We start from the raw sequence: 25,469 nt of genomic DNA, 5'->3' as shown, positions 1-25,469 counted from the left end.
CAGATACTCATGTAATCTCAACTGCTCCAAATATTATTATATCATTATACTATTACATTATTATATTAAGGAGGAAGTAGATGTCACAAAACATTCAACAGATTTCTGTATTCAACTGAAAACAGAAATATCACTGAAGTAACTATATATACTATCACAAAGCGACTGTAAACGCTTTAAACACAACCGAATTCTAAATAAATGCCAAGCCTTAATAACACCCATCATTTGGGGACAAAAAAGATTACACTGATTTATGTCCCAGGGCACAACAGCAGTGTGTACAGTGATAAGCTGAACACAATGAGACCCATCAGCCTCCGAGTCACGGTAATCTCACTGCATGGATGGAAAAGGTCAGCACAGATGGATGAAACTTGAATGATTTGTATAATAATACTCAATTCTTATATAATGTTTCTCAGCAGTACTTTCAAGGCACAAAGGAGGTCAGTGTCATTATTCCCATTTACCTATGGAAAACCAAGCACATGGGAAAGAAACTCACTTAAAACTCTCATCAAGAGGCTTTAACTGCAATACACATAAAGCCATCCCAAACTGAGCCTCCTTGGCACTGAAACAAATTCAAAATAAAAATCTGCCAGTGGACATATGTTTCTCTCAGAACAAAAGCACTTTGCTTCTACATAAATTATTTTTTTTAACCTTCAGTCACCACTATTGTTGATTCTCAGGGAAAGAAACTAGCGTTGCTATTATTTCATGTTTAAAAAACCCATCATTGCTACATAACTACTATTCTTCCTGGCATTTGTGCAATAATTTTACTTGCATGTGCAAAAAAAATTCAATTTAAATAATCTTCAGCTTCAAGCAGTCACAGATAAAGTTATTCATGTTTATATACATGTATGCTCACATGCACACACTAACCAGATCACAAGACTCACTTTAAACCATTATGTGCCACCCGAAATAGCCTAATGTCACATAAACAACATGCAGTCCTATACAAAGACAAAGCTAAAGATATTTTAGTGATTTTTTTCTTCAGTATAACTAAATCTGTTAGGTCTGCAGCTTAGTTACAAAGATAATCAGAAACAATGTCAACTGAAGAATCTATAGAATCTGTCACAGCCAGTTTGAAGGAGACCATGGCTGATGGGGAGCGCAGCCCAACCAGCTGGGGTTACACACAATGCATACATCAACAAAAAAAGCCTTTCAATTTTCAAACAAAACACCAGGGAAGTGTTGGTAATTTGGATTTCATATTCAGAGCTCTAAACAAATGTCCACTTTTTTAAAATGCCTCAATGAACAGCCATTTTTAATAATAAAGCCTATGGCTTGATGGTGATGGCAAAAACTCCAGTTCAGAGCTGTGAGATATCAGCAGTCCATTAGGGTATTTTGCAGTAAAATATATGATGTATGCCCAGGGTCCTCTATTACACTAAGACATTTACTGGTGTCCAAGATCAGTATTATAAAAGCATACAGAAAAATTGAATTATTATCATGTTATTAGCACACATGTATTTTCTTGGTACATTTCTTCATTTGTTCACTGCACAAAATTACTGGGCTACAAACCTAACTTTAAAAATTCCACAGCCTGTAGAAGCATATACGAATCTAGAAATGGGTTAAGTCAAAGAGAGCTGTAGAAAAAAAAATAAAATGGGGCAGACAGTTTTTCAGTGTACTTCAGGCTTACACTGACCAGTACAGTTTCAGTCTTTTACTGTTCAATTTGAGACAAATCTACAGGAGTTAACAGCTGTATGAATCTGAAAGTACCAAATACAGGCTTATGGATAACTGCTTCTGATGTCTTGGTCATTTAGCAGATCTTTTCAAGCATACAATGAAGTAGTGCTATTACAGCAGCCCTATGCACAAAGTTTTTAAAACACCAGCCCTGCCAGGACTTGGTAAAAAAATAGGCACTGTGTAATAAAAAGATGGATTGACACAAAGTTCATTGTGAAGTTGTATTAAAAGTGAAGATTCCCACCCAAAGCAAGCTCTCTGCAATCATGATATGATTAATGGTTCCCCCCTCACGGAGCCTATTGCAAGATTGGTGCTCTATGGCTGGACTCCCTTTTCCCTCCGCAGCAATAAACAGAGAACAACAGTAAACTCATAGGAACTGGGAATAAAGTAACAAAAAAAGTATTAACTAAGGACAGTGGGACTCCTCAAAAACATTATGTGAGTCTCCATTACACATTTTAAGATAAGAGTCCTGTGCCTATGGCCCCGGCAGCAGAAGATGTGCCCAGTCCCAAGCATGCTAGGGCAGCCTCTCCCAAAATGCTTGATCTTCCATTTTTGTAATAGATATGACCAGGACTACAAAACTTCCAGTGTGTAACTTAGGGACTGGGAATGTCTCCCAAAGAGATTAAATTTTAAATTCTCCCAGTTACACGTGCAACTTTCTAACACGAACTCTACAGCACAGCTGCTTTAATTCATCACAGCTTGCAACAATTACCCCAAACCCGCAGCACAGCTGCCACTACCCAAATCATTCATAAACCTAATTACACCTGCTTAAGGACTAACTTGAAGTATTGTACCGAATCATTTTAACGGAATGGGCCAACTCCACAGACATTTTGCCACTTAAACCAGGATTTTGCCTGAATGATGGAGTTCCTTAGCTCCTGTCAATTAACCTTACTGGGCACCAAAGTGCTGTTGACACACAGGAGCACATCAGTCTTGTTAGCATGGATTGTCCCAGCAGTTTCTCCCAACAGGCACAACCTATGATGGAAAACTAGGAGAATACCTGACACATACATATCTATCTATCCCCAAGGCTACAAATGGCGATCTCTGTTCTCCAAAACTTGAGAGGAAGCATCTCTTTTCTATTCAGCAACCCAAGAATATTCATTTACTAAACAATGAGATCCAGAGTGGGGTTTTTTTCTGTCTGAGAGAACTAAAACATGGGTCTCCTACAGGAATAATTTTAATTAACAGTAATTTCAGGTAAGGAAAAGAAGCATGGCCAACCCAGCCTACCACAGCTGAACAATTTTGACTGTAACAATAAGAATCTACTATGTCAAAGACTAAGTTAAAAGGACTTTCAGAAAGGAGATATCCTGACTGTGCTGCATAGATGACTAAAATATTTAACCCAGTGGTGGTCCTTGCACAAGCAGTCCCTGATGTTAGGTGAGTACCCCTGGCCACAGTCGAAAGCCATCTGCATGTGGCATTTCCTCAGAGCCAATGAATATTCATTTCAAGTAGAAGAAACAAGCTCTTTTTTTAGCCAAAAGAGCCTGTTACCTATGAGTTAAAGGCAACAAATACAGGGAAGTGAATTGTCTGTTGAACTGAAGAAAGCAAACAACATTTGAGTTAATGCTCTGCTGAGCACTGTGAAATTTCTTCTAGGCACACATAGGAAAAAAAATCTGGTTCCTTTCAGAATTAGGCAGCAAGTCTTCTTATGAGGATTACAAATTCAGATGTATATGCTTTGATTCTGCAATCACCACATTTAAAACATCAAATTCCTTAGCCAATTTGCATTGCATTTAGACATACTGGGTACTAGAAATGCTTTTTTTCCCCCCTAGACATCATCTACACAAGGAATAAAAACATAAATACTTAAAGTAATCTAAAAAGATGACAATACTCACTAACACACAGGAAACAAGCACTAATAAGAAAACTGAACACCCAAATAAACCAAACACCTGTCAACCTATTTAGAACCATTAATTCAGATTTAAAAATCAGCAGAAGTGCCACAGCAGTACTGTAAAATTTACAGATGAGATTGCAATACCTAAGCAGTCTGTAAGCATTAACTTCTCCTGTAGTAAAATAAACCAGGGAAACCCCCAGAGGCTGCACATGGACACTAAAGGAAAAGGACTCTAAAGGTAATGGTGGGAAAGATAAATGGAGCCTGATCAAACAAACACTGCAGCAGCAGCAAGAGAATAATTCCCTCAGATGGTTTGGGGAAAAACTTGCAGAGAAAACAGATTTTGCAAATGAAGTCTGTGAATGGAAGAAAAGCAGAGAAAGCCATTTTGGAGTGCAAGAGTCAAGTGATCAGCTATTTTGATTAGGTATTTTTAGTGAAAGAAAGGAAGTTTCCCCAACATAATGATTATCTTGTGGTGGCAAAACTGTGGAAGGAGACTGCAGTCTCTGTGTGAGTACAGAAACAGCAACAGCTGACTTGATGTCTCAAGACATCCTCCTGCACTTTGAAACACCATCCTCAAAGATACAGGCTGTTGTTACCAGGCAAAGTGATGGGGCAGTGGGCTTACCTAGAGCAGTCCAGCATTTTTCAAAATTAAACCAAATAAACCCAGAATTTCACAACAGATTTCACAGAATAATAAAATATCAGGGTTCATTAGTAAAAAGGATGACATTTTGCAAGGAATTTTCTATGTGCTCAAGGTTCAGCACTGGAACTCAAAGTGTTCCATTAATGCAATGCTGTTTGTGCCAGAGGCAAATAACAAATAAACAAACACCACAATTACCTTTCTAGAAAGCAAAAAAAATTAACTCTTCTGAGCAAAAAATTTTAACACTTGTAATCTGATGCTTTCAAGAAGGTCCTCATTAGAGCAAATGGTCTCTCTCCTTTCTTCTTGAACATATCATAAATCTGTCATCCCTCAGTCTAAGAATACTATGAAGGCACATTATAAATAGGCCCAGATACGTAGCAATAAATTGCCTTTATTTTTACTACAGCAAATGATTTAACTTAAATAAGGGATAAAAAAACCCCCCTGCTTTCATTAGGAAGTTCACAAAGCCCTATTAAGAGATAGTGGATCTGAGTGCCTGTTTGGAGTTTCTTCCCACCTCCTTAATTTCTAGAGTTCAACAGTGAACATGCCAAAAGAAATAAGTGAAGGATACTTTAGATGGAAAGTAAGACACAGTTTGGATACTGGCTGTATCTATACAAGTTTTCCCAGTGCTGGAAGTTTAAGATTGCTCCTTATGCTTTTCTTTGTCTCAGGGAATTTTCTCCCATCTTCCTTACTGTGGGTGAGCCTTTGCTTGTAAGAGCAGCTGTTGAACTGGGACCTTAATACCAGCTGACCTCACCAGAAAAGGACCCTCCCCATTGACTCGAGTGCCTCAGGGGAACACTCAAGACCCTTTCCCCTTCCCCTTCCTGGTGGGCACATCTGCCCGGCTGCGTGTGGCAGCTGCTATGGACAAGCCTGGCTGCCACTGCCCAGTCCTGCTGTTTTCTGCTGCTGCTTTGGGCTTGTTCACTACGCTCTAACCCAGCACCCTGTGTCCACCCCACTCCCGCGGCTCCCGCTGCAGCTGCGGAGTCTCTGCTACCTTTTGCTGGCTATCCCTGGGAGATCCAGCCCTGCCTTTCCAGCTGCGGCCCGAGGTTCCCGCTGCAGCTCCTTCTGCTACCCGGAGGGGCACCGGGACCGACTGTGCCCTGTGGGTTTGTGGAGGAAGCCACTTTTGCATCTCCCGCGCCGGCTGCGCCCGCCATTACCGCGTGAGGGAGACGCGGCTGAGCTCGTGCCACAGCGCCCCCTGCAGGCGCGGGGAATCATCGCCCTGCCCGGCCCGGCCGGGAGCCCACAGCGCCCCTGCCGGCTGTGAGCGGAACTGCACCAAGGAGAGGCGCCTGGCGGAGCAGAGCAGAGCAGGGTAGGGCAGAGCAGGGCGGAGCAGAGCAGGGTAGATCAGGGCGGAGAGGAGCAGGACAGAGCAGGGCAGAGCAGGGCAGAGCAGAGCAGAGCAGGGCAGAGCGGAGCAGAGCGGAGCAGAGCAGGGTAGGGCAGAGCAGGGCAGAGCGGAGCAGAGCAGGGTAGGGCAGAGCAGGGCAGAGCGGAGCAGAGCAGGGCAGAGCAGGGCGGAGCAGAGCAGGGTAGATCAGGGCGGAGCAGAGCAGGGTAGATCAGGGCGGAGAGGAGCAGGGCAGAGCAGGGCAGAGAAGGGCAGGGTAGGGCGGAGCAGAGCAGAGCAGGGCGGAAAGGAGCAGAGCAGGGCGGAGAGGAGCAGGGCAGAGCGGAGAGGAGCAGGGCAGAGCGGAGAGGAGCAGGGCAGAGCAGAGCAGAGCAGGGCAGAGCAGAGCAGGGCAGAGCAGGGCAGAGCAGGGCAGAGCAGGGCAGAGCGGAGCGGAGCAGGGCAGAGAAGGGCAGGGTAGGGCGGAGAGGAGCAGGGAAGAGCGGAGAGGAGCAGGGCAGAGCGGAGAGGAGCAGGGCAGAGCAGGGCAGAGCAGGGCAGAGCAGGGCAGAGCAGGGCAGAGCAGGGCAGCCTGTTAGCGGTTCCTGGTTTGTTTGGTGCTGCTGCCGTTGTTGCTGCTTGTTTGCCTTGTTACGCGTATTGGTACAGAACTGTTATTCCTTTTCCCATATCTTTGCCTGAAAGCGCCTTAATTCCAAAGTTATAATAATTCAGACGGAAGAGGGGGGGTCATATTTTCCATTCCAAGGGAGGTACCCACCCTCCTTGGCAGACACCTGTCTTTCAAATAAAGACACCCAGCTTTTATGGAATATTTGAATCTCTAAGAAGAGTAAGCCATTGTGAACAAGATGTTATATCTCAGTAGATATATATATATAAAATAATTTTTAATTATACCTCAAGGTTAGAAAAAACATTAGATCATAAAACTTTAGAAAATATAAAAAAAATTGAGGTAATAATGCATCCATCATCCCACAAACAAAATCTGATAAAGAGTGGGGTACAGGTCACTGGGATATTCCTAACAGTAATGACCTATGCTTTATAGAGTTATTCAATTATTTTCTGGACAAATCAATTGCTTGTTTCAGAAATTATTTGAAAACGCTGCACTTACTCTTTTTCCCTAGCATCACAACATAATAATCACAAAACAATGACACACAAAGGGCAATTATCACATCAATATGCAATAAATAATTCTCAAAGGCAGGCCTACAACCAGTCTGTCATGTTCTGCAAAGTTTAGAAAACTAGGAAGGTACTGTAGCTCCAGTCATTTTCTGTTTAGACTGTATCATTTTTTCAGTCTCTTAGTTTTGATGCCATGAGCCAAAAATCATCCTTCCTGCTCCTACATGAATTGGTTTATTGCAGTGGATACTAGCAAACCAGTATTTACTTAGAAAGGTTGATTGAAATGCTTCCCGAATTGCAAATCCTTGAGTTTTCTAATATAGATAAGGGTTTTATTTTACTGGAATACTGTATCTGTTATGACTGATCATAAACTGTTTTTGAGTCAAAAGGGATTAATCTGGAAGTGCTAAGATAAAACAGGATAGTACAAAATATATTATTATTGTAAATTGTGCAGAACATTTAAAAGTATGACATCATGCTTAACCTTCTCTGTCATTTTGACTACAACAGTCAGGGAACTTTAGGGTGGGGTAGAAATCAGGAAATTCAGCATATTATTCACCATCAAGGAAGAAAAGGGCTTATTTTATCTTCTTATTATTTTTACTACACCTTCTTTTCCCCTCTGAAAATCTGAAGATCTTCCCATTTTTACTACTGACATTTATATTCCAGTAATAAAACAACTACCAGTGGGGATGTATGAAATATATTTTGAAAATTTAAATTCTGAGTATCCCAAACGTGAATCAACCATATGCAGTGAAATAAGTCTTAACATATGTATTGAATAGAATTCTCTTACCTTTTGTTGGGCTCTGGTTCTGATCTATAAATCCTTTCAAGTCTCCATTTGTGGAAGTAACACCAACCTGAACAAAACATTTTTGAAGTCTTAAAATATGATAAACCTGTGTTTTTTAATATGCAACCAACAATATTATGAAAGCAACTTTCTGCATTATGGAACATCATATTCCTATGGACAGCAGAGTCTAACAAGAACATGAGACCCAAGGCAAGGGATCCAGGACATTTACTGTGTATATATATGAATTTTGTGAGATAATTTGTATTCAGCAAGTAATTTTTGTAGGGGAATATCTACACATCGCATTGTGACAGACTCTTGAAAATATTTCTGTTAAGATTTTTTCCCCATCAGGAGATGTGTAAAAAATCAACTGTTGCTGCACTTCTCTGATTGTAAAACACTGCCCAAATGAGCTCAGTTATGTGCTTCTATAAACAAGTCCTTGGAGATGCTCAGCACAGTTCCTCAGTTTACCTCAAGCATTGTCAGTATGGGACTTGATCTTTCCTGCCTTTCCTGGCACACCCAGCTAGACTCTCCTACACTCGCAGATGCTGGGGCCGAGGCTGTTGGGATAGGGAGGTGTCCCATTTTCCCTGCCCACTCCTGGGCTGTCTCCCAGCAGATGGCAGCGGTGCAGCAGCGATGCAGCAGGGCTGGGGAGGGCCTGAGCAGGGCAAAGGGAGGAAGACATGAAAACAAACGTTGAACACCTCCTATCACGATTTGGTAGCAGATCCATATGGAAAACAGCAGCATTCTAGGATTTTTGCCCCCGGGTCCTTGGGCACAAGGAAAGCTCGTGTAGTAAGAGGCCACCATGGCTCCTTACACTGCAAATGTATTCTTGAGGAGATATTTAACCCAGAGGTTGGCAAGGTTGGTAGTTGCACAGTGTAAGGCCCTGAAAGGCCATTGCAGAGCCCAGCCAAGGGGAAGAGGGAGCACTGCTGGATCACACCACTGCTGCCTTCACACAAACAACAGCATTAGCTTCTCCCCAGCATTAGCTTCTCCCCAGGACCCCACCTGCCTCTGCAGCAAGTAGAACACCTCATATGGGAGAAATTTTAAATTCAGAGAAAGAACAGGGGTCCACAGGGATAAATATCATGTTAGATTACAGGCCTCAACTCATTCCAAGAGAAGGGATAAGAATTACAATGAACATCTTCAAAGACAATTGTGAAATTTGTTCACAATTGAATGTTCAACTCTAGATTTACACCTGTACATTTCTCTATTGATTCAGATCAGTGTTTTAATTAAACACTGAAGATGACGTACATGTGCAGCATCAGAATGAAAATTCCAACTTTTATATTTAATTCTCTGGAAGATTTAGGAGGAAATACAACAAAGGACTCAAGGGGTTTTTTTGTGTGTATGTTGTACTTCAGTGATCCAAATGACACAAAATTACAGAATTTCAGGTTGCACAGAAATACACTGTTTTCATTACAATGGTCCTAGCAGCACATTTATAAAGAGCAGCACTTTTCTCAATTTTATAATCTTTGTATCCAAGTTTAGAAGAGCTTGAAAACAAACTTGACTTTCATGAGAACTCAAGTGAGAAATGTGGCAGATCTAAAGGAATGTGTTGCCCTTGCAGAAGAATGATAACTAAGCTCTCAGAAGAAGCAGTGTACGAGGCAACACTACGATACTTCAGCACAACAAGACCTTTATAGGATTCCATCTCAGTGCTCCAGAGGTCCCAGGCCATGTTGTTATCTGAGACAGACCACCCTCTGCTTTTGGGAATCTTGTACTGTAACAACTCCTAAGTGAAACCAGCAAACAACCCAATGCTTAACTGGTATCATTTGCTACTTTTTGTACTGCTCATGTGATATTTCTGCTTTATAACACTGGCCCATAGTGTCTGGATTACTGGATATGTCAGGAGCTGCTTCTGTCCATCTGCAGCATGAGGAATCCAGCCACAAAGGAAGATGAAGAAAGGACTTGGCAGGTCTTTGCATACTAATAAATAACTTTGAGGTTTGTTTGCCTTTCCTACTAGGTGACTAAGCCTCTGAACAGGGTGAGGGGAAAGAAAAAAAGAAAGAGTCACAACCAGAGTCTTGGATGGGGCCAACTGCCATGAGCAGCTCTCTTGCCAGCCTTCTCTACTGCTTGGCTGGGCAAGTCTCCATGACCAAGACCAGCAGTTAAACTTTCTTCCATGCTTACATGGGAAAGGAGAATTATTGCAGCCATTTAACTGCCCTTATCTATGGCAAGACAGCCACCCTCTGAGAAGAACTGACAACTTCACAAACAATCAAAACTAACAGTCTTATTCAAAAAAAGTTTGCTTAGGTCATATTATTCATTTTTTTGAGTACTAAAACTAAAAATTTGTTTGAGTAAACTAAACTAAGTTTACCATGAGTATTTGGTCATTTTTTTCTCCATTTATTAATACTGTTTTGGTATCTTCTTACCTGAAGGACAATGGGAAAGGAGATACAAAACAGGCAAGAAAAGATGTGGCAGACAAGAGAAGTCTTATAGAATAAGTAAAAGGCCTTTTGTTCACCAAGTTGATTCCTGCTTCCAAGCAGGAACTCTTCCAAGGCAAGTGTGTCCTGTCTTCATTCGCTACAAAAACCACATTTTACCACATAAGCAAAAAATTAAACAACCCAATTGGACAGGGTGCTTTGAATTACATCTGGGTACAATGTATACAGTAAGCACATAAACATCTCATCTCCAAGAGAATCTGTAACTTTTATTCAACATTTTATTACTCATAGCTTCTTTGGTTGGATTGGTTTTCTAAAGAAGGTCAAACTTCCCCTAAAAAATATTCCACAAGCACATACTAGAAAGTATCCTGCATTTAAAGAAAATGAGCAGTGAGCCCAGCCTGGACAATTTTCGCACCACACACTCCAAAATCTAGGAAGGAAAAACAACAATGGGGAACATTATTCATCTTGCATACACATTCAATCTATGGAAACATTCTGGCAGGGGCTTGAAGCACAAGCTGTCTTGGAGAGAAGGTTGTTCAACACAGTTTCTTGCAAGATGAAAAGCCATTTCAGCCACAGCTCACTGCCCTTGGCTGTGATGCAGCAGGAGCACAGACATGCCCAGCTGAGGGGCAGTGATTTCAGAACACAGAGGTGGCAGCTTCCCTGTGTGCACATGCTTGACAGAAGATGTGCCCTTCAAGAGTTTCCAGGAAGATGCCCAGATTCCAGTACTTAAAGTTTCCTTTCCTTGATGCTTCCACATAAAAGAAAAAAATGGCAATACTCTCACAGAGAAGCTCTCTCCCTCAACTCACTCTGCAGACCACTAAACCACTTCCGACATTGTAACAAACACTAACCTTACATTTGAAAGAGGTTTTGAGCTGCAGAAACCTCCAGACATACATAGAAGTCAAACCCTGTACTCTACAAATTCAGAAGCATTATGGCCTTCTAACAGCATCAGGAAATTCCAGGGCTGACACTATTGTCCTGAGTGTGCAATTCTGAGTAACCAAGGTTGGGAAAACCCAAAGAAGTGCTACCAATAAGGACAGAAAGCATATGAGCACCACATGAAGAGGTAAACATGGAAACTGAGTTCTACATTCATCTGCACCACAGTAGCTGATTTTTTAAAAAATAAACCCATAAATATTAGGTTCCTGACTAGGTTTCCACGAGTTTGATATGCAAAATTTCAAAGCATGCATACCAATAAAATATTTCTTATATAAAGTAACCATAGCATAAAAATCATAGAAACATATTTCTATATTCAATACAAGAGTAGGTTGCCCAGACTGAATGTCATGTCCTTGGAGATTTTCAAAACCCAAAGCCCTAATGGAGCTCTGAACTAAGCACCAAGCAATTGTGTTCCAGTGTCAAAGAGCTTTACACAAGCACCAGAGTAGATGGCCTCCTGAAATCCCTTCTGACCCACACCACTCTGACTATTACACAACACTCCATGGATTTTATTGGGATTGGTATTTATCCTTTGACTGCATTGAACAAAAGGTCAAAGCCACAAATGACCTGGATTTGTGCAGCTGTTCCACATACATCAGTAGAATTACTGATTTATACTAGAGTTTAATATGAGCTATGAAATAATAAACAAAGGGTTTTGAATATCCACATCAATTTATTTTGTGTCTTGGTAAGTTTGAATCAAAAAGTGACATGTAAGACACCTCAAAGCCTGGAAATACACACCAAATGAAGCTATTAATAAAGCTAACAGAAATTTCCAATACTTGAGAATTAATATAACCAAATGATGTCTTTGGCACCAATCTAATCCAATATGCAAAAGAGCTTTTGCAGTTCCTGAACAGAGCACCATCCTGGGCTACCTGCACTCCCATTGTGGGGCACTTCTTGGTTCCTAAAGCTGCTCAGATTTAACTGGACTGCAGGATGCCCTGTCCAAGGCAGTCAACAGGCAAATCGCCCAAAATCATACTCAATTCACTGATCACCAAGCTCAATCAGAACTGTTCTCTATACAAACTGTGTACCTCAGGAAGCACAGCTAATTAGGCAGAAAATTAAGGTCAGGATGTTAAGACATTTCATAAGCTTCCTCAGAACTCGGGATAGAGGAGTCAAATATAGAGCCTTGAGACACCACTTCAGGCTTGTAAATGAGCAAGCAAAGAAACAAGAAGGCCTTCAGTGTTCTAGAAATCAAGAGTGTACCAACATGAGCAAAGAAATATGCTGTCTTTCTTTTCTTTCTTGAGATTTGAGACTCAGAGTCAGTAGAAGGATTTTACAGCACTGCAAAGGTGAAATGATTCAACAAAACCAGCAGCTTTCAGGTAAGTTTGGAGCAATGTTGGAGGAATTACAGACACACAGAATATCTCAAGTTGGAAGGGACCTGAAAGGATCAATATGAAAACAGCATAAAGCATTGCTTCAGTTATCAACCTGACCCACAGCTGAGTAAAATCCACATCCTTAAAGAGCTTCAAACCAGTTTAAATTTATCAAAATACTGCAGAAGATGACGGGGTACACATTCATGGTATACAAGAATCAGACAATTTTTTTTTAATTTGAAGGTCTTTGTGTTTGATTTCTTATATTTTTCCATACAATTCTGAAAGCCAGAAGTGACTGACAGAATGCCAATATGAAAAGTAACACATGCTGAAGAGTTATACTTACATTTTTTGCCGTCATGTCAGACAGTATTGCTTTATATTTCATAAAGCCATAAGATATCCCTTTTCATCTTCACAGAATCTTTAAAATGAACATTCTGTAAGAAAGTCAATGAAATATCTTAGTTGAAACCTAAGCTTTCGATAAAATAATTACCACAATAGTCAGGTTATGCACAGATACTAAAAATGTACATTCCTTGGAACAGGCAGAGATTAAATCCTATATATAAAGGCCCAACTTACATAAAGGCTTAACTATATAAATGTGCTAGCAAACCATTTTATATCATTACTACAGTTTTGTAATTAAAACCATGCAATCTTTTGCATCTAATGAAGATTGGCTTTAAAAATACAAGTGAATTACATCTCTCCACTGTCTCTTTAGCTACCAAAACCAGAGAAAGCTTTTAGTGAAACGTATATATACAGAAAACATCCAGAATTTTTAGGAAACATGCAAGAAAAAAACAATTAAGATCTAATTAATCTTTTAAATATTTTCATGCTTTTTATCAAACCTGTGAAGTTAGAATTATAATATTAGAATTCCAGGAAAAGACAAAAATTTTGGTATACCAAAAAATACTTAAAAGTGACTTATTTTTCAAATCAAAGCTTCCAGAAGTCTTACAGAAAACAGAAGAAAAGTTACAAATCAACGCTGTCAGCACTAACCATTTTAAAGACAGAATTAACTTGACAAAGTTTTTAAGTACCTTGAAAGTACTTTACAAGTATTACTTGCAGTCAAAAAATGGACTACAAATGACATTTGAACTGCATTTGGATAAATAAGAGATAAAGAACTGTTCACACTTTCAAGCATGGAATCAATTCAGTAAAATTAGGAAGATACCTCAACTATTTATCAAATAAGAGTCATGACCATTTACAGCAGAACTCACCAGCTACAAAAGCAGGGTGTGTGGCTAGCACAGGTTTTTCCCATGAGAAATTTTCTTGTGTTTTATAAATAAAGATAAAGTTTGGATGTTGTTGGAACAGTGTCCCAGAACTTGGACGGTGCAAGCCTGGCCAATCAGGCCTGGGGGAAGGCTTCTGACCGACCAATCTGGGTGACTTTTGAGAACTCTATATATATGATGAAATCAAAACAATAAAGGTCATTCCTTCTTGCCACTGAGAACTGGTGTCTTCATAACTCTGCTAGCTGCTCAACAGCGACAAGGGTGCAACTCATGCCATTTGCTCTGTATTTTACCCTATGTGAAGGTTGAGAACAGCCAGTGTCTTCACCTTCCTTCAGGAAAGTGCCAGAGATTGTTTCAGTAGTGTGTGTAACTAATGAGGAACTCTACCATCACATCCCATCACTGCTTTAGTAGCTTTTGGGTAACCCAGAAGGATTTTGAATTCTAGGCTGTTTCTATACATTTCTTGATTTATTCAGACATCATGTCAACAGAACTGTTAGTGGAAAACCATTTAATTCAGCCTAGAGGTGTCCTCCATTTCCTGGTGACTGAGTTGGACTTAACTCCCCTGTGCCTTTCTTTATTGCAGCCATAATTAAGCAGTTACTCCAGCATGTGGACACCACACAATTCTACTAAGACATTCTCCTGTGAAAACTTGTACATTTTAGTTTCACCACAAAACATTCAAGAAAATAATAAGAATTTTCCTCTGCTTCGGAGAAGATACTATAAAGAGGTATCTATTCCCACCCTGGGGAAGGGGGTACTGCATCTGATAGTAATCCTGAAACCTGAAGCCATAAAGCTACAGAGGGTCATGGCAAAGAGCAAATACTGAATCCTTGCAATGCCTCTGAAAACTGTAATCTTTGTGCCTGTTCTTTTTCCACATTTCTCACCCTACCAGACACATCATCTGGAGCTCTGGCCAAAATTCATGTTGCAGTCTGATCTCCCTCTCTTTCTTTAAGAGGCTTTACAAGCAATTTACTCAAATAAAATGCAGTTAAGAACACATTTGCTAAGCAGTTTTAACTCATTAACAGATAAGCAAACTAGATGCATCTTTAACAAGTTATTTGCTCTCAAGCTTAGTGATCCAGAAGGTATTGTCCATGAACTGTTACAGTCCTTTGCCACAATGCTCTTCAGCCAGTATGCACAGTTGGTATTCTTCCAGCTTTATGAACACATTTTGTCAAGCCTGAGAAGCCAGACTTTGTGACCCCACCATCTGCCATGACCTCTTGTCAGGTTCAGACAAAAGAACCGACACAGATGGCCTCAAAATGGAGATTCTCTTCATCCCCAATTGCTCCATGTGCTTGCACCACACAGACAGAAAAACATAAAACTCAACCTTTTTTTGTTCTCTAGCTGGTTTCTACTGAAATGAAGCTGCATAACGACAGGTTCAGAGCCCAGAGCATGAGAGACACAAAGTGCTTTATTGGAACTACATTTGTCCCTTCATAAACTGAGCCTTGGATTATAATCCACTCCCATAGTTTTGCCTTTTGGTCATATATTGTACGGTACAAGGAGCCAACAAAACTGTCTGACTTTGTAAACTCTGAGATGTAGCTTCTTCTAGAACATATCTCCTAATCACTTATGCTACTGACATTAAAAAGCCAGTTTGAGCATTAAATTTACAAAAGCCCAGGTAAGCAACCTCTAGTTGCAGCAAAAGAGTACAGGAGTGTTTATCTGTACCTACTCTCACTACAAGTTCAAAGCCAGATCTATTCTCAAGTTTGGGTGACACTGAAGCTGAACCCCAGTGCAACAAACAGAGCAAACCAGAAATCAGTTATCTGCAGAGTAACAGTACATCCCTTCTTATGTTTATCTTCTATCTATTGTCCAAAGTCTTATTTTTAATTCACGCCGACAAGACAACATAACAGTGTGTTCTCTGCTTTACCAAACTTATCCTGGTTTCCCTTCCATAATTTTTATCAGTACTTTAAATCACACCTTCATATAGACCAGCACCATGCAAAGATCCTCCTCAGTGCCAGAGCCCAGTTTCCAACAGAAAGTGTCATTTATGTAAGTATTACATCAGTACTAAACCTCTACAAATGAAGACAACTACTGGATAATTACCTAAATTGTTATGATGAAAAGAGTTTATGAAACACATGAAAAAAAAGAGACATTTTAGTATACTAGAACAATTTTTATTATCACTAAGGAGTGCTTTTTTTCATTTACTTGATAAACAGTATTGCAAAGTGAAAATTATTCCAGGTAACTGGGTCAGCTAAGAGGAAAGTGTGATCAATTTAAAAAAAAAAGAAACCTCCAACACCAGCCTTTCCACAAGAAAGTAATTTATACTCTTCATACCCCTCTCCATAGTACTAACTTTCAAGCTATGATCATCACTAGACTGATTTCAGAAGACAGCAGTAACAAAAAACCTCCTTATTAATCAGTACTCAAGCTCAGTTTTAAACCACTAATTTATGCACAGCATCTACATGGCTTAGACCACCTGTTACACATATGCTGCTTCAGTGTGTCTCAGTTTTCAGACCAGTAAAATTTCAAAATTATGAAGTACTTATCAGAAATCCACCTGCTCCCAGGAAGTGTTTCTCCATCTTGTTCCTAAAAACCATTTCAGTATCTTACTCCTTTTTGAAGAAACTGAGATTAAAAGAAACAATTTTAGTGAAAATATCTGTATGTACTAGTCAGATTAATTTCTTGGTATCCCACAAAACAGAAATACAACTTTCTTATCAAATTTCTGAAATTTAAATTACAGATTTTGCATCCCTGTAGGCAGATTCCATCGATTTGTCAACCTTTTTCCTGAGTTTTCTTCAGATGATATAGTCCTGGTATATCCTTTTTATCCTGGTTTATCCTTTATGTATGTAGACAAGAAATTAACTTATCCTACAAACTGCAAAAGACAGGAACACCATATAACATCCAGCCTGTCACTCAATGAAGCTCTTCAAAAAAGCCAACCAAGGTGTGTATTCAACAGGTCACACACACAGGATGGCAAATAAGTCACCACCTTCAGCTGTCACGCAGTAATTTTTATTTTGAAAATATAGGTCTCAGGAAGTATTTGAAAGGAAATCCCACCGTGATGTGTGTGATGAAGGTCTGGCAGGTACATCAACTTATTTTTCTGGCGTTTACTGTGACCAACTCTATACCGTCAAAAAAGTCCTAGTAGGTAATAGATAAATTATTAGAAAGACTGAACAAGTGAAATCTAAGTGACTTGACCACTGAATGAAATTATGAGTTTTTAACAAAATAAAGTAACTTGAGAAGAGTAGCCAGTTTAAAAGCTTCCTTGTTTAATCACCTTTATTTGACTGAAAAGGCTGCAGCCTATGAATCTGAAGTATAGAACAATCCCAAATATATGACAGGAAAAGGAAATGAGAATGACTGCTTTAAACCAACGTGAAAATGAAAGATAAAACTACCTGAACCTAATTTGAAAGTGAAGATCTCATCTTGTAGTTATGATTGAGCGAAAAGCCAATGTATCATCAGGAAAATTAACTGACACCTCCTGACAACAGCATTAATTATGACTCAAGTTGACACAGTACAAAGAATCTGGAAAAACAGATGAGGCCTTGCTGCAAGTTCAGTGAGTATAAACTGTAACACTCCAGCTCTATGAGGAAAACCACCAACCCGTGTGGTTTGCTAAAAGCACCTCAGGGCAAATGTCCCCTTAAGGACTTCATGCAGCAAACATTGATGCAACAAATTAATTGGATCCCATTCCGTAGTCTCGGACTTGATCCCAAATGCTACATCCCCATTACTCCCACTATGTGCTGTATTTACTCTCGCTGTTGTATTTATTATAAGACTATCAATGTATATATTGTATGACTATTTCATGTCATACATGTAATAGTCATACAATATATGACTATGTATGTATAGTCATACATACATGACAAGCAAAAGCACTATTGATGGAGGCTGCTGAATATCTTGAATCCCAGGGATGAAGACAGGTCTGAGCAGGTGTACAGGTGACAAAACACACGGCACAGGAAGAAAATACAAAGCAGGTTTCAAACTCTCTCCTAGCTAAAAGTGCTCAGTCTCCATTCATTTAACTGCTCTGCTGACCCTCAAGTTCTGCTGCTTGCCCAGTCCTGACAGTGCTGAGTCCCCAGTTCCAGCAACCTGGAACTGGACAGTCCTTCCCTCAAGGGACTTGGTTTCTTAGGCATGTTCTCAGACGTTCTCAATGCCAGTACCAGCAGTAACCTACATGGCTAAGAATAGGCACAGCATGCAGGGCTTATTTCAAAATCAATGAGGTGAAACGTGTGTCTCATTGCCCAAATAAGGAGAACTTTACATTAAACACGTGGAATAATTCCCAAGCACTTGAACCTTTGAAGGTTCTTTTAATTCCCCAAACAAGCTTCCTGTCATTCAAGATAAGGGACACAGGGCCTGACATCAGAACAGTGGGTAACATTCATGCAGCACTTAAAGCATGATCTAAAATGTCTTTTTGAGTTTTATAGACAACTTTTATCATCACAGATAAATTTGGAATTAACAGAAATTTAGCTGCAGGGGTTTTTTTAAGCAGACAATGTATTCTATAAGCTAATTTTTTGTTCTCTCACTAGGTTTCTAGCCCATAGCTGACTACTATACAGAGCACAACATTTGGGAATCTGTTGCTTCAGTGGAAAGAGGCAGGTACAACTTCCTTTCAGAGTAAACCGCACACTGTATTTCCACAAACACATTTTTGCCTTAAGAAATTTCATTTTCACAATGGATTGACATTTGAAAAAAAATTTGTGATCTATGTGATGACTAAAATACCTTGGTAAGATGGTCTTCGTGCATTGCCAAGAATACACTGGCTTCTCTTTCAATAGGGTCAGTAAAAAACAGCATCTTTTTGACTACTGAGACTTCCCACCAGCTCATTCACTGTATGATACATCAGAAAGAGCTCTAGTTATTAATCTGGTTTTGTAATGAGTTTAAATTTTGAGATTTAAAAAATTTCCAGAATCATCAGTGCATGGACAAATACGTGGAACACTTTAAGCACACTGCTGAGATATACTTTTGTCTACACCTCACAGCTGGAAGGATCTTAACATCCAGTGAACTGAAATAATTTTACATTTGCATGTTATTGAAGATCACCCAGTTATATTGCGACAAAAAACTTGATGATGAAGACTTAGTAGCTACTTCTTCAATTTTCCTTATAGTTTGCTAGAAGCTTTGCTCTAGTTTAAAGCCATTATTTAACTCTACTCTTGCAAGCATTGGAGATTATGACACTATTCACTGAAGGGTAGTCACAAATAGTGTCACAAAATAGTGTCACAAAACAATTCATACTTGTTTACTTATAATTCAGTACAAAGGCAAAAAGGGATTTTTCTGGTGGTGCACAAGCTCACAAATACTGATTCCAGGACACAAAGTTACCTGAAGGGCACAACTGCGTGAAATATATTGCAGTGCTCTGAGATCCCACCCCTGCTAAGATTGCCAAAAGGGATCTTCCACTTTCACCCACTTCCTTCCACTTTCCACTCCTTCCCCCTGCTACATGCTCTCAACAGCTCCCATTCTTACCTGATCCCCTCAGAGAGCAATTCAGTTCTAATACTGTCAGAATTCCAACAATGGGGCTGAAAGAAGGTAGAAGAAAGTTTTCCATATACTTCAACCCACTGACAGCTCCAAGGGCCAGCCAGGCCTGGGCACAGGACAGGACTAACCCTCAGATTTGACCCACTGATTGACCAGTTCAGTCTGGTTTTCAGAAACACATCCATTTCTGGAAAAAAGCATTTAATGATCCCTCAAAATTTACTTAGGGATTGAAATGTGACAAAAGGTTGGATATGGGTTGTTTATGTGAAGACTACTGCATGCTTTTGAAGAGTTCACTGGGGTATGTGCACACCTCAAAAATACATTAGGAAGGGGGTTATTTTTGTCTCCAGATCATAGCTTCCTCAATTTCTTATACAGCAAGAAGCAAGATTAATAATTTGCTTTTGACAGAGAGCAGAAGCCTGCTGTTATACCAAATCAATACACAGCTTGAAATTTTATCAGTTGTATGTATAAAGTTATTGATCTACAAAAATGTTTAAACCTGTTTGCAATTGTATGTTGGATTTTAAATAAACTGAAGTTTACAATAATTTGACTGCACCTTTAAGAGAACAAATATATTTCACACATTTCTTAAATCTCAAGGTCAAGTTTACAACAAAAGGAAGTTACCCAACTCCTTCCTTCCAAGAAGCAGAGAGAGCCCATGCACATGAAGGTTTCTTATTTCACTCTGAGGACATAAGCTCACTTTCACTTGCAGTTTCTAATCTCATCCATAATTACTGGTCTTGTTACCACCATAATCACTGTATGACCATCACAGTTCACAAGTGACTTTTGATATGCCAATGCACTGACATTCAAAAGGCTTAATGAGCAACTACTGATACACTGGCTTTAAGATTTTAATTCCCACAAATATCATTATAGCTGCTACCAAGTTGAAGACTTCCTCTATGCAACCAAGAGTTCGCAGCCTTAAAGACAGTGGATACCTGTTGCAGCCTGCTAATTTCTTTCTGACCTTATTTTTCTTTTTTTTTCCCCACTGAAATTTGCAATAACAAAATAATAAACAAAAATGGTCCCTTATTCACACAGAACACATTTGTTAACACCATTCATGGGTAAATGGATTATGAATTCCTATCAAATTAACCTTCCCATACACCCAGACAGATGTCACAGTCACCCATCAGAGGTTAGTGAGGGATTCTGTTGAACAAAAGTATTAAAGAGGTTGTAAGATACAACTGGATCATTTGCTATTCCCACCCAAACCAACACAAATCTGGCAGCAACAGGAACCTGATGAAGCACGAGAAACCTGCCTTGCCAAACACAGGAGCATACCCTATGCTCCACAGGAGAAAAAAAAAAATAAGCTGCAAGACCAGAATTACATTTACAAATGGATTTTGGTCTATAGATATTAGCAAAAATTCCATGTTTTGGACACAGGCAGTCCGTTCACTGTCAGGAAAGAATCTAGAAGTAAAGTCTCAGCTACTATCACTGCTTCTTTCTCTGATCACTGTTTGTGTAAATCCTGGTGGTCAGGGCACATCCCACTGACTGAAATAACACAAAGTCAGTCAAAGCAACATCACCTTTAAAAAGTGGATTTTTCTACAGGTTATGTTAACTAACAGCAGGTTTAGAAGTTCTGTGAAAAACCTGGCAGTTCAGGTCGTCAACTATCCTAAGGACTGTAAACCAGGAAGATAATGGTGTCGTGACAATTCTGGATAATGCTGTCAAAGATACCTCTAAAGGAGCCCCTTCTAGAATTCATTCTTAAGTGATTTGCAGTTAACAAAAATCAAGTTGTCTTCTCTTCAAATCATTTATCACCAAGTCAGAAAGAATGAAAGTGTGCCAACACCTGAATTGCTGCAGTTCACAACCAAGCATACTAACAAAACCAAATACTCATCTTTTCCCAGCTTAGTTCCAGGCTCCATAGTGACAACTTATACAAGATGTGAGCTGGCTAAAGCATTATTATGTCATTAAGTCAGTGCTGCAAAAATCCAGAAGTTACTTCAGGTTTCAGCAAAGACAAATATCCTCAAAAATGGCTTCACACTGGGCTGTGGATTTTGCAAATCATGTTCTGAAAGGCAAAGAGTTTCTACAACAGTACTAAGCAAATATCTGGATCTAGAATTCTTTTCATTTAATTACTGTTCTTTATTTCACTAGAACTATGATATTCTAAAAAGCTGTGCTTTTGTTATAATTCTATGAATGTATATGACAATATATTAACAGACACAATAGTCTTGGCAAACTGAACTATCGCTGGCCTGCAGTTTGATTTGCTTAGATTGATTTTTATGCTATAAATATTGAAAAGCATAAAAGTTGAACAGTCTGTAAAGACCTTTTTTGGAAACTATCACTGCACACAGGTAATCAGACCAAGAAGCAAAGGACTTCCTTTCATGAAACTATGAAAGAAAGATCACTTAGTGCTGCCTCAGCTTGTTGCAGAAGAGTCATAGTCTACAAATCAAGTAACGGGGGGGAAAAGAATTCCTTTCATTCTAATACTGGATGTTACAACACACACATGAAGAATCAATCCAGGAAGTTGTTATAAAACTGTCACTCCCTACCACACCTGCACCTTTTACAATATTTCTTTGCATATCCCTGCTTTCTCAATCCTGCAACAGGCGTTTGTGCTCTCAGCTCCGACATGGTATGTGCACTATTACCACACCAACACATCAGGACTGTTCTTCACCTAACACCTAAAGTTTTGTGATAAAGCCATCTGATTCCGGCGGTTTCTTGGCTTTATGCACAAAAAAATCCACAAGTGTATTTCCTTACACCAGACTAGACAGCTGATTTTTCCTATTTTAAGATTCACTGTTGATTCATTAGGAGTCATGTATGGTGAATGGAATTGGAAAGGTAGTGGGGAAAGTCTTACACTATTACACCCAAAAAATGAAAAAGCAAACAATTTAAGAAATTATCACTTATTAAAGACAACCTTAAGAACATTATTTTAAGGTAGCACATTAGAAGAAATGCAATTCCAAGAACTGAATTAGACTGGCTATAACTAGAACTCACTCTGCTCCACATTAGGATGCAGAAATTTAAATATTACTGTCTACACAGTATGGGCTACAGCAGATTCCCTCCCACAACATGCAAATCACTATTCTTATATTGCCATTAGAGATTCACATTCAGCTTTCAAAGGCACAGTTACAAGGTCTGCACATCTAAACCAATTAACATCATAAAGCCTTGAAGAGGATGTAATGCTGGAATTTTGGTCCCTATTTCTTCACTAAACCTGTAACAAGTTTAGCCAAAGCTACTGAAAGATCTTCACTGGGAGGGTCCTCACAACTGTTCAGAAAGTGTGTCCAGATGCACCAGACATCTCTGCAGTCATGTACAACACAGACAAGAGCAGACAAAGATAAGGAATTTTCCTGTATTATTGAGATCCCTTGCAAAACAGCACTGCTGCTGCCCAGCTGGATTGTTTGGCCTGTGCCTTTTACCCTGGAGAGCTGCTGCCAAGATGCTGTTCTGAAAACTGTACCTTATCACTTTGTAAAGTGAGGCTCCCAGTCAGAACCCTCTGCAGCAATAGGGAGCATTCCTCTTACTGGTGTGTTTTCTGTAAAATTAATTACATTAAGATAGTACAAGTCAAATGGTTTCTTTTTGCTATGCTGCAAGAGCAATTTTTGTTCAAAGAGGAAGTGGTTAAAATAAAGCCAAATATTTTTACAGTAATAAAAGATCACTCTTAAATTCACCCATTAGACAATCATTAATATTTAATAATTTTCATTTTTCCCCAGTATAGAACGAAATCAGTTGGCCTGTTACTCTGTCCTCTTCTAGAGGTACTAGATTCACTTCACAGTAAGAAACTTTTCAAAGGAGAAGAACTTGACATTTTTTTCCTCTTGACCACCCCTCCTGTCAATTCTTTTATTTTCTATAATGCATATTTCTCCTTAGTCTTCCATATTTTTTCCAAGTGCTATATTAAACACCCTATGTGTTACTTTGAACAGAAGTTCCTGAAGTTCAGTACTTCACTGCATGAAAAATATCTGTGAGTATACACAGCATGGGCAAAAATATGGGCTGTGAAATACAGTTCTGCATCTGCCCTCTAACACTGATCCTCTCAGTCTTTGCCTCATGTATACAGATCCTTTTTGGTGTATGGCAGGATATAATATAATCAAAAGGACTGAAGTTAATTTGGGAAGGGTAAAGAAATGGAGAAAGTTTATTCATTTCTAACAGCATCCATTTTCACCAGCATAACATTTTTTTTTATATCAAAGATTGTATCAAGTTGCAATTTGTTACACCACCACACAACCTCCAACATTTTGCAATCTTCTGTCAGTATAATTAAGCTACATCAGTGAAAAACAGTCATTGGAGCAATATTAATGAAGAGTAATAAAAATAATTTAACTGCTTTCAGAATTATGAAAACTAACCCAGAAATAATTTGTAAATTTTTTTTACACAGCATGGTCTATCATAAAAATTAAAACTTCATTTTCTCTGTCAAATCAAGAGTTTACAAAGAAAATGAAACCCAAAGTCCTCTCTCCAGAGGAGAACAGCACACGCTGTGATACACAGCTCGGCATCCCCCCTTTACTCAATGAGGGAGCACGCTCTCATTTGCGGTTTTCTTCCACATTTCAAGGAAGTTTGCTTATTCCGTATTTTCCTCCTATTGTTTGTATTCTCAGCCCCAATAGCCGGTGTTTACACTGGGTTCACCTCTGCCGCTGAGCCCTTTACAGCTGGCAGCCCGGGCAGGCCTGTAACTCCCAGGAAGAGGCAGGCAGGGAAGTTTTCTTGTTGTTGTGCCGGACTGACCCTCTCCCGGTAGGAGCGGCGGGTCAGAACCGCCCCGACACGAAGTTCCAGCAGCGCCGAGCAGGGCCGGCAGCCCGGCCTGTCCGTGCTGGCTCCGGGGCCGGGCCGGGCCGCCGCTCGCCCCGCAGCCCGCACAGCCCCGCCGCGGCCCAGCCCGCCGCGCCAGCGCGCCCCACAAAGGAGGAGGCGCCCCGGCTGTCACCGCCGCCCGGGCCCGCCCGCAGGTGTCGGCAACCGGCTCTCGCCCTCCCGGGGCGCCCGCCCGGCGTGAGGCACGGGGTAGGGACGAGGGGAGAGGGGGGCGAGACCGCGCAGCCCGGCGGCACCGGTGGGGAGAGGCGGGGGCGGCGGGACCGCGCTGCCCGGGGCACGGGGGGCCGCCGGCCGCCGATCGCCGAAGAAAGGCGCTGCCCTTCCCCCCTCTCGGCCCCCCACACCGAACCCCGCTCCCCACTCACCCGCAGGCCCGGCCGGGGACGAAAGGTAAGGCGGGCGCGGCGCGGGCCGGGCCCAGACAGCGGCGCTGAGGCGACGAGACGGCGACGGTCCCTTGGCAGCCGCCGCGGCGAAGAGCGATCCGGCCGCGCGGCGCGACGACGCCTCTCGGGCGGGCCGGCGCCGCGCACCCGGCGGTGGCGAGGAGGCCCCGGAGCCGGGACCCCCCTGCGGCCCGCGGTGCGAGGCGGCAGCAGCGCCCGCAGCGCCCCCGGCCCGGCCCCGCCGCCCCCCCGCGCCGCCCCGCGCCCAGCGCTGCCCGGTCCTGCTCCCCCGCACAAGCTTGGCGGCGTCTGCCGGCCGGCAGCGCCCATTGGCCGCCGCGCCGCGTGACGTCAGGCGCCCTGCCCGCGCCATTGGCCCGGACCCGTGTGTGTACACACACCTCCCGCCAATCCGCGGGGCCGTAGCCGGGGGGGCGGGGAGGAAGGGCGTGGCCGGCCGGGACCAGGGTCCGCCGCCTCTCCCTGGCGGCGCGCGCCGGCTGCTGTCAGCGCGGGGCCGCGGGTTCGAGCCTCCTGACGGCTGCGGGCGGCCGCACCTGTGCCGGCGGCGCCCGGCTGCTGCGGGGCGGTGCGAAGTGTATAAACACACGGATATATAAATAACTATATGGGCCCGTATTTACACTCAGCGCGCGGCGCCGCGCTGGCTGCGGCCGCCGGCCGTGCCGCTTATGTGCGAGGCGCTG

At 41.4% G+C, this 25,469-nt stretch overlaps 1 protein-coding gene across 6 annotated transcripts in view; it reads right to left on the bottom strand.

Moving 5' to 3' along the window:
- TFDP2 (transcription factor Dp-2) overlaps positions 1 to 25,067 on the bottom strand; it is a 61,703-nt gene extending 36,636 nt beyond the window's left edge. The window contains exons 1-3 of one of the 6 annotated variants that reach the window (XM_085069534.1): positions 24,742 to 25,067; positions 12,841 to 12,934; positions 7,658 to 7,724 (exon numbers count right to left, since the gene is read on the bottom strand). In XM_085069534.1, the coding sequence (XP_084925660.1) occupies positions 7,658 to 7,724; positions 12,841 to 12,882 (109 nt within the window). In that variant the 5' untranslated portion in view covers positions 12,883 to 12,934; positions 24,742 to 25,067. Of the gene's footprint in view, positions 1 to 5,337; positions 5,542 to 7,657; positions 7,725 to 12,840; positions 12,935 to 13,231; positions 13,251 to 24,184; positions 24,449 to 24,741 lie in introns of those variants that run through there. The other 5 variants (XM_085069535.1, XM_085069531.1, XM_085069532.1 and 2 more) reach the window with 5 other exon arrangements.
- Between the last annotated feature and the right edge of the window lie 402 nt (positions 25,068 to 25,469).

Source organism: Lichenostomus cassidix, chromosome 9, assembly GCF_008360975.1.
Source record: "Lichenostomus cassidix isolate B80296 chromosome 9, HeHo_3.0, whole genome shotgun sequence".
In the NCBI taxonomy this organism is placed as follows: domain Eukaryota; kingdom Metazoa; phylum Chordata; class Aves; order Passeriformes; family Meliphagidae; genus Lichenostomus; species Lichenostomus cassidix.
The sequence above is the reverse complement of the archived record's forward strand: the minus strand, read 5'-3'. Positions and strand labels throughout refer to the sequence as shown.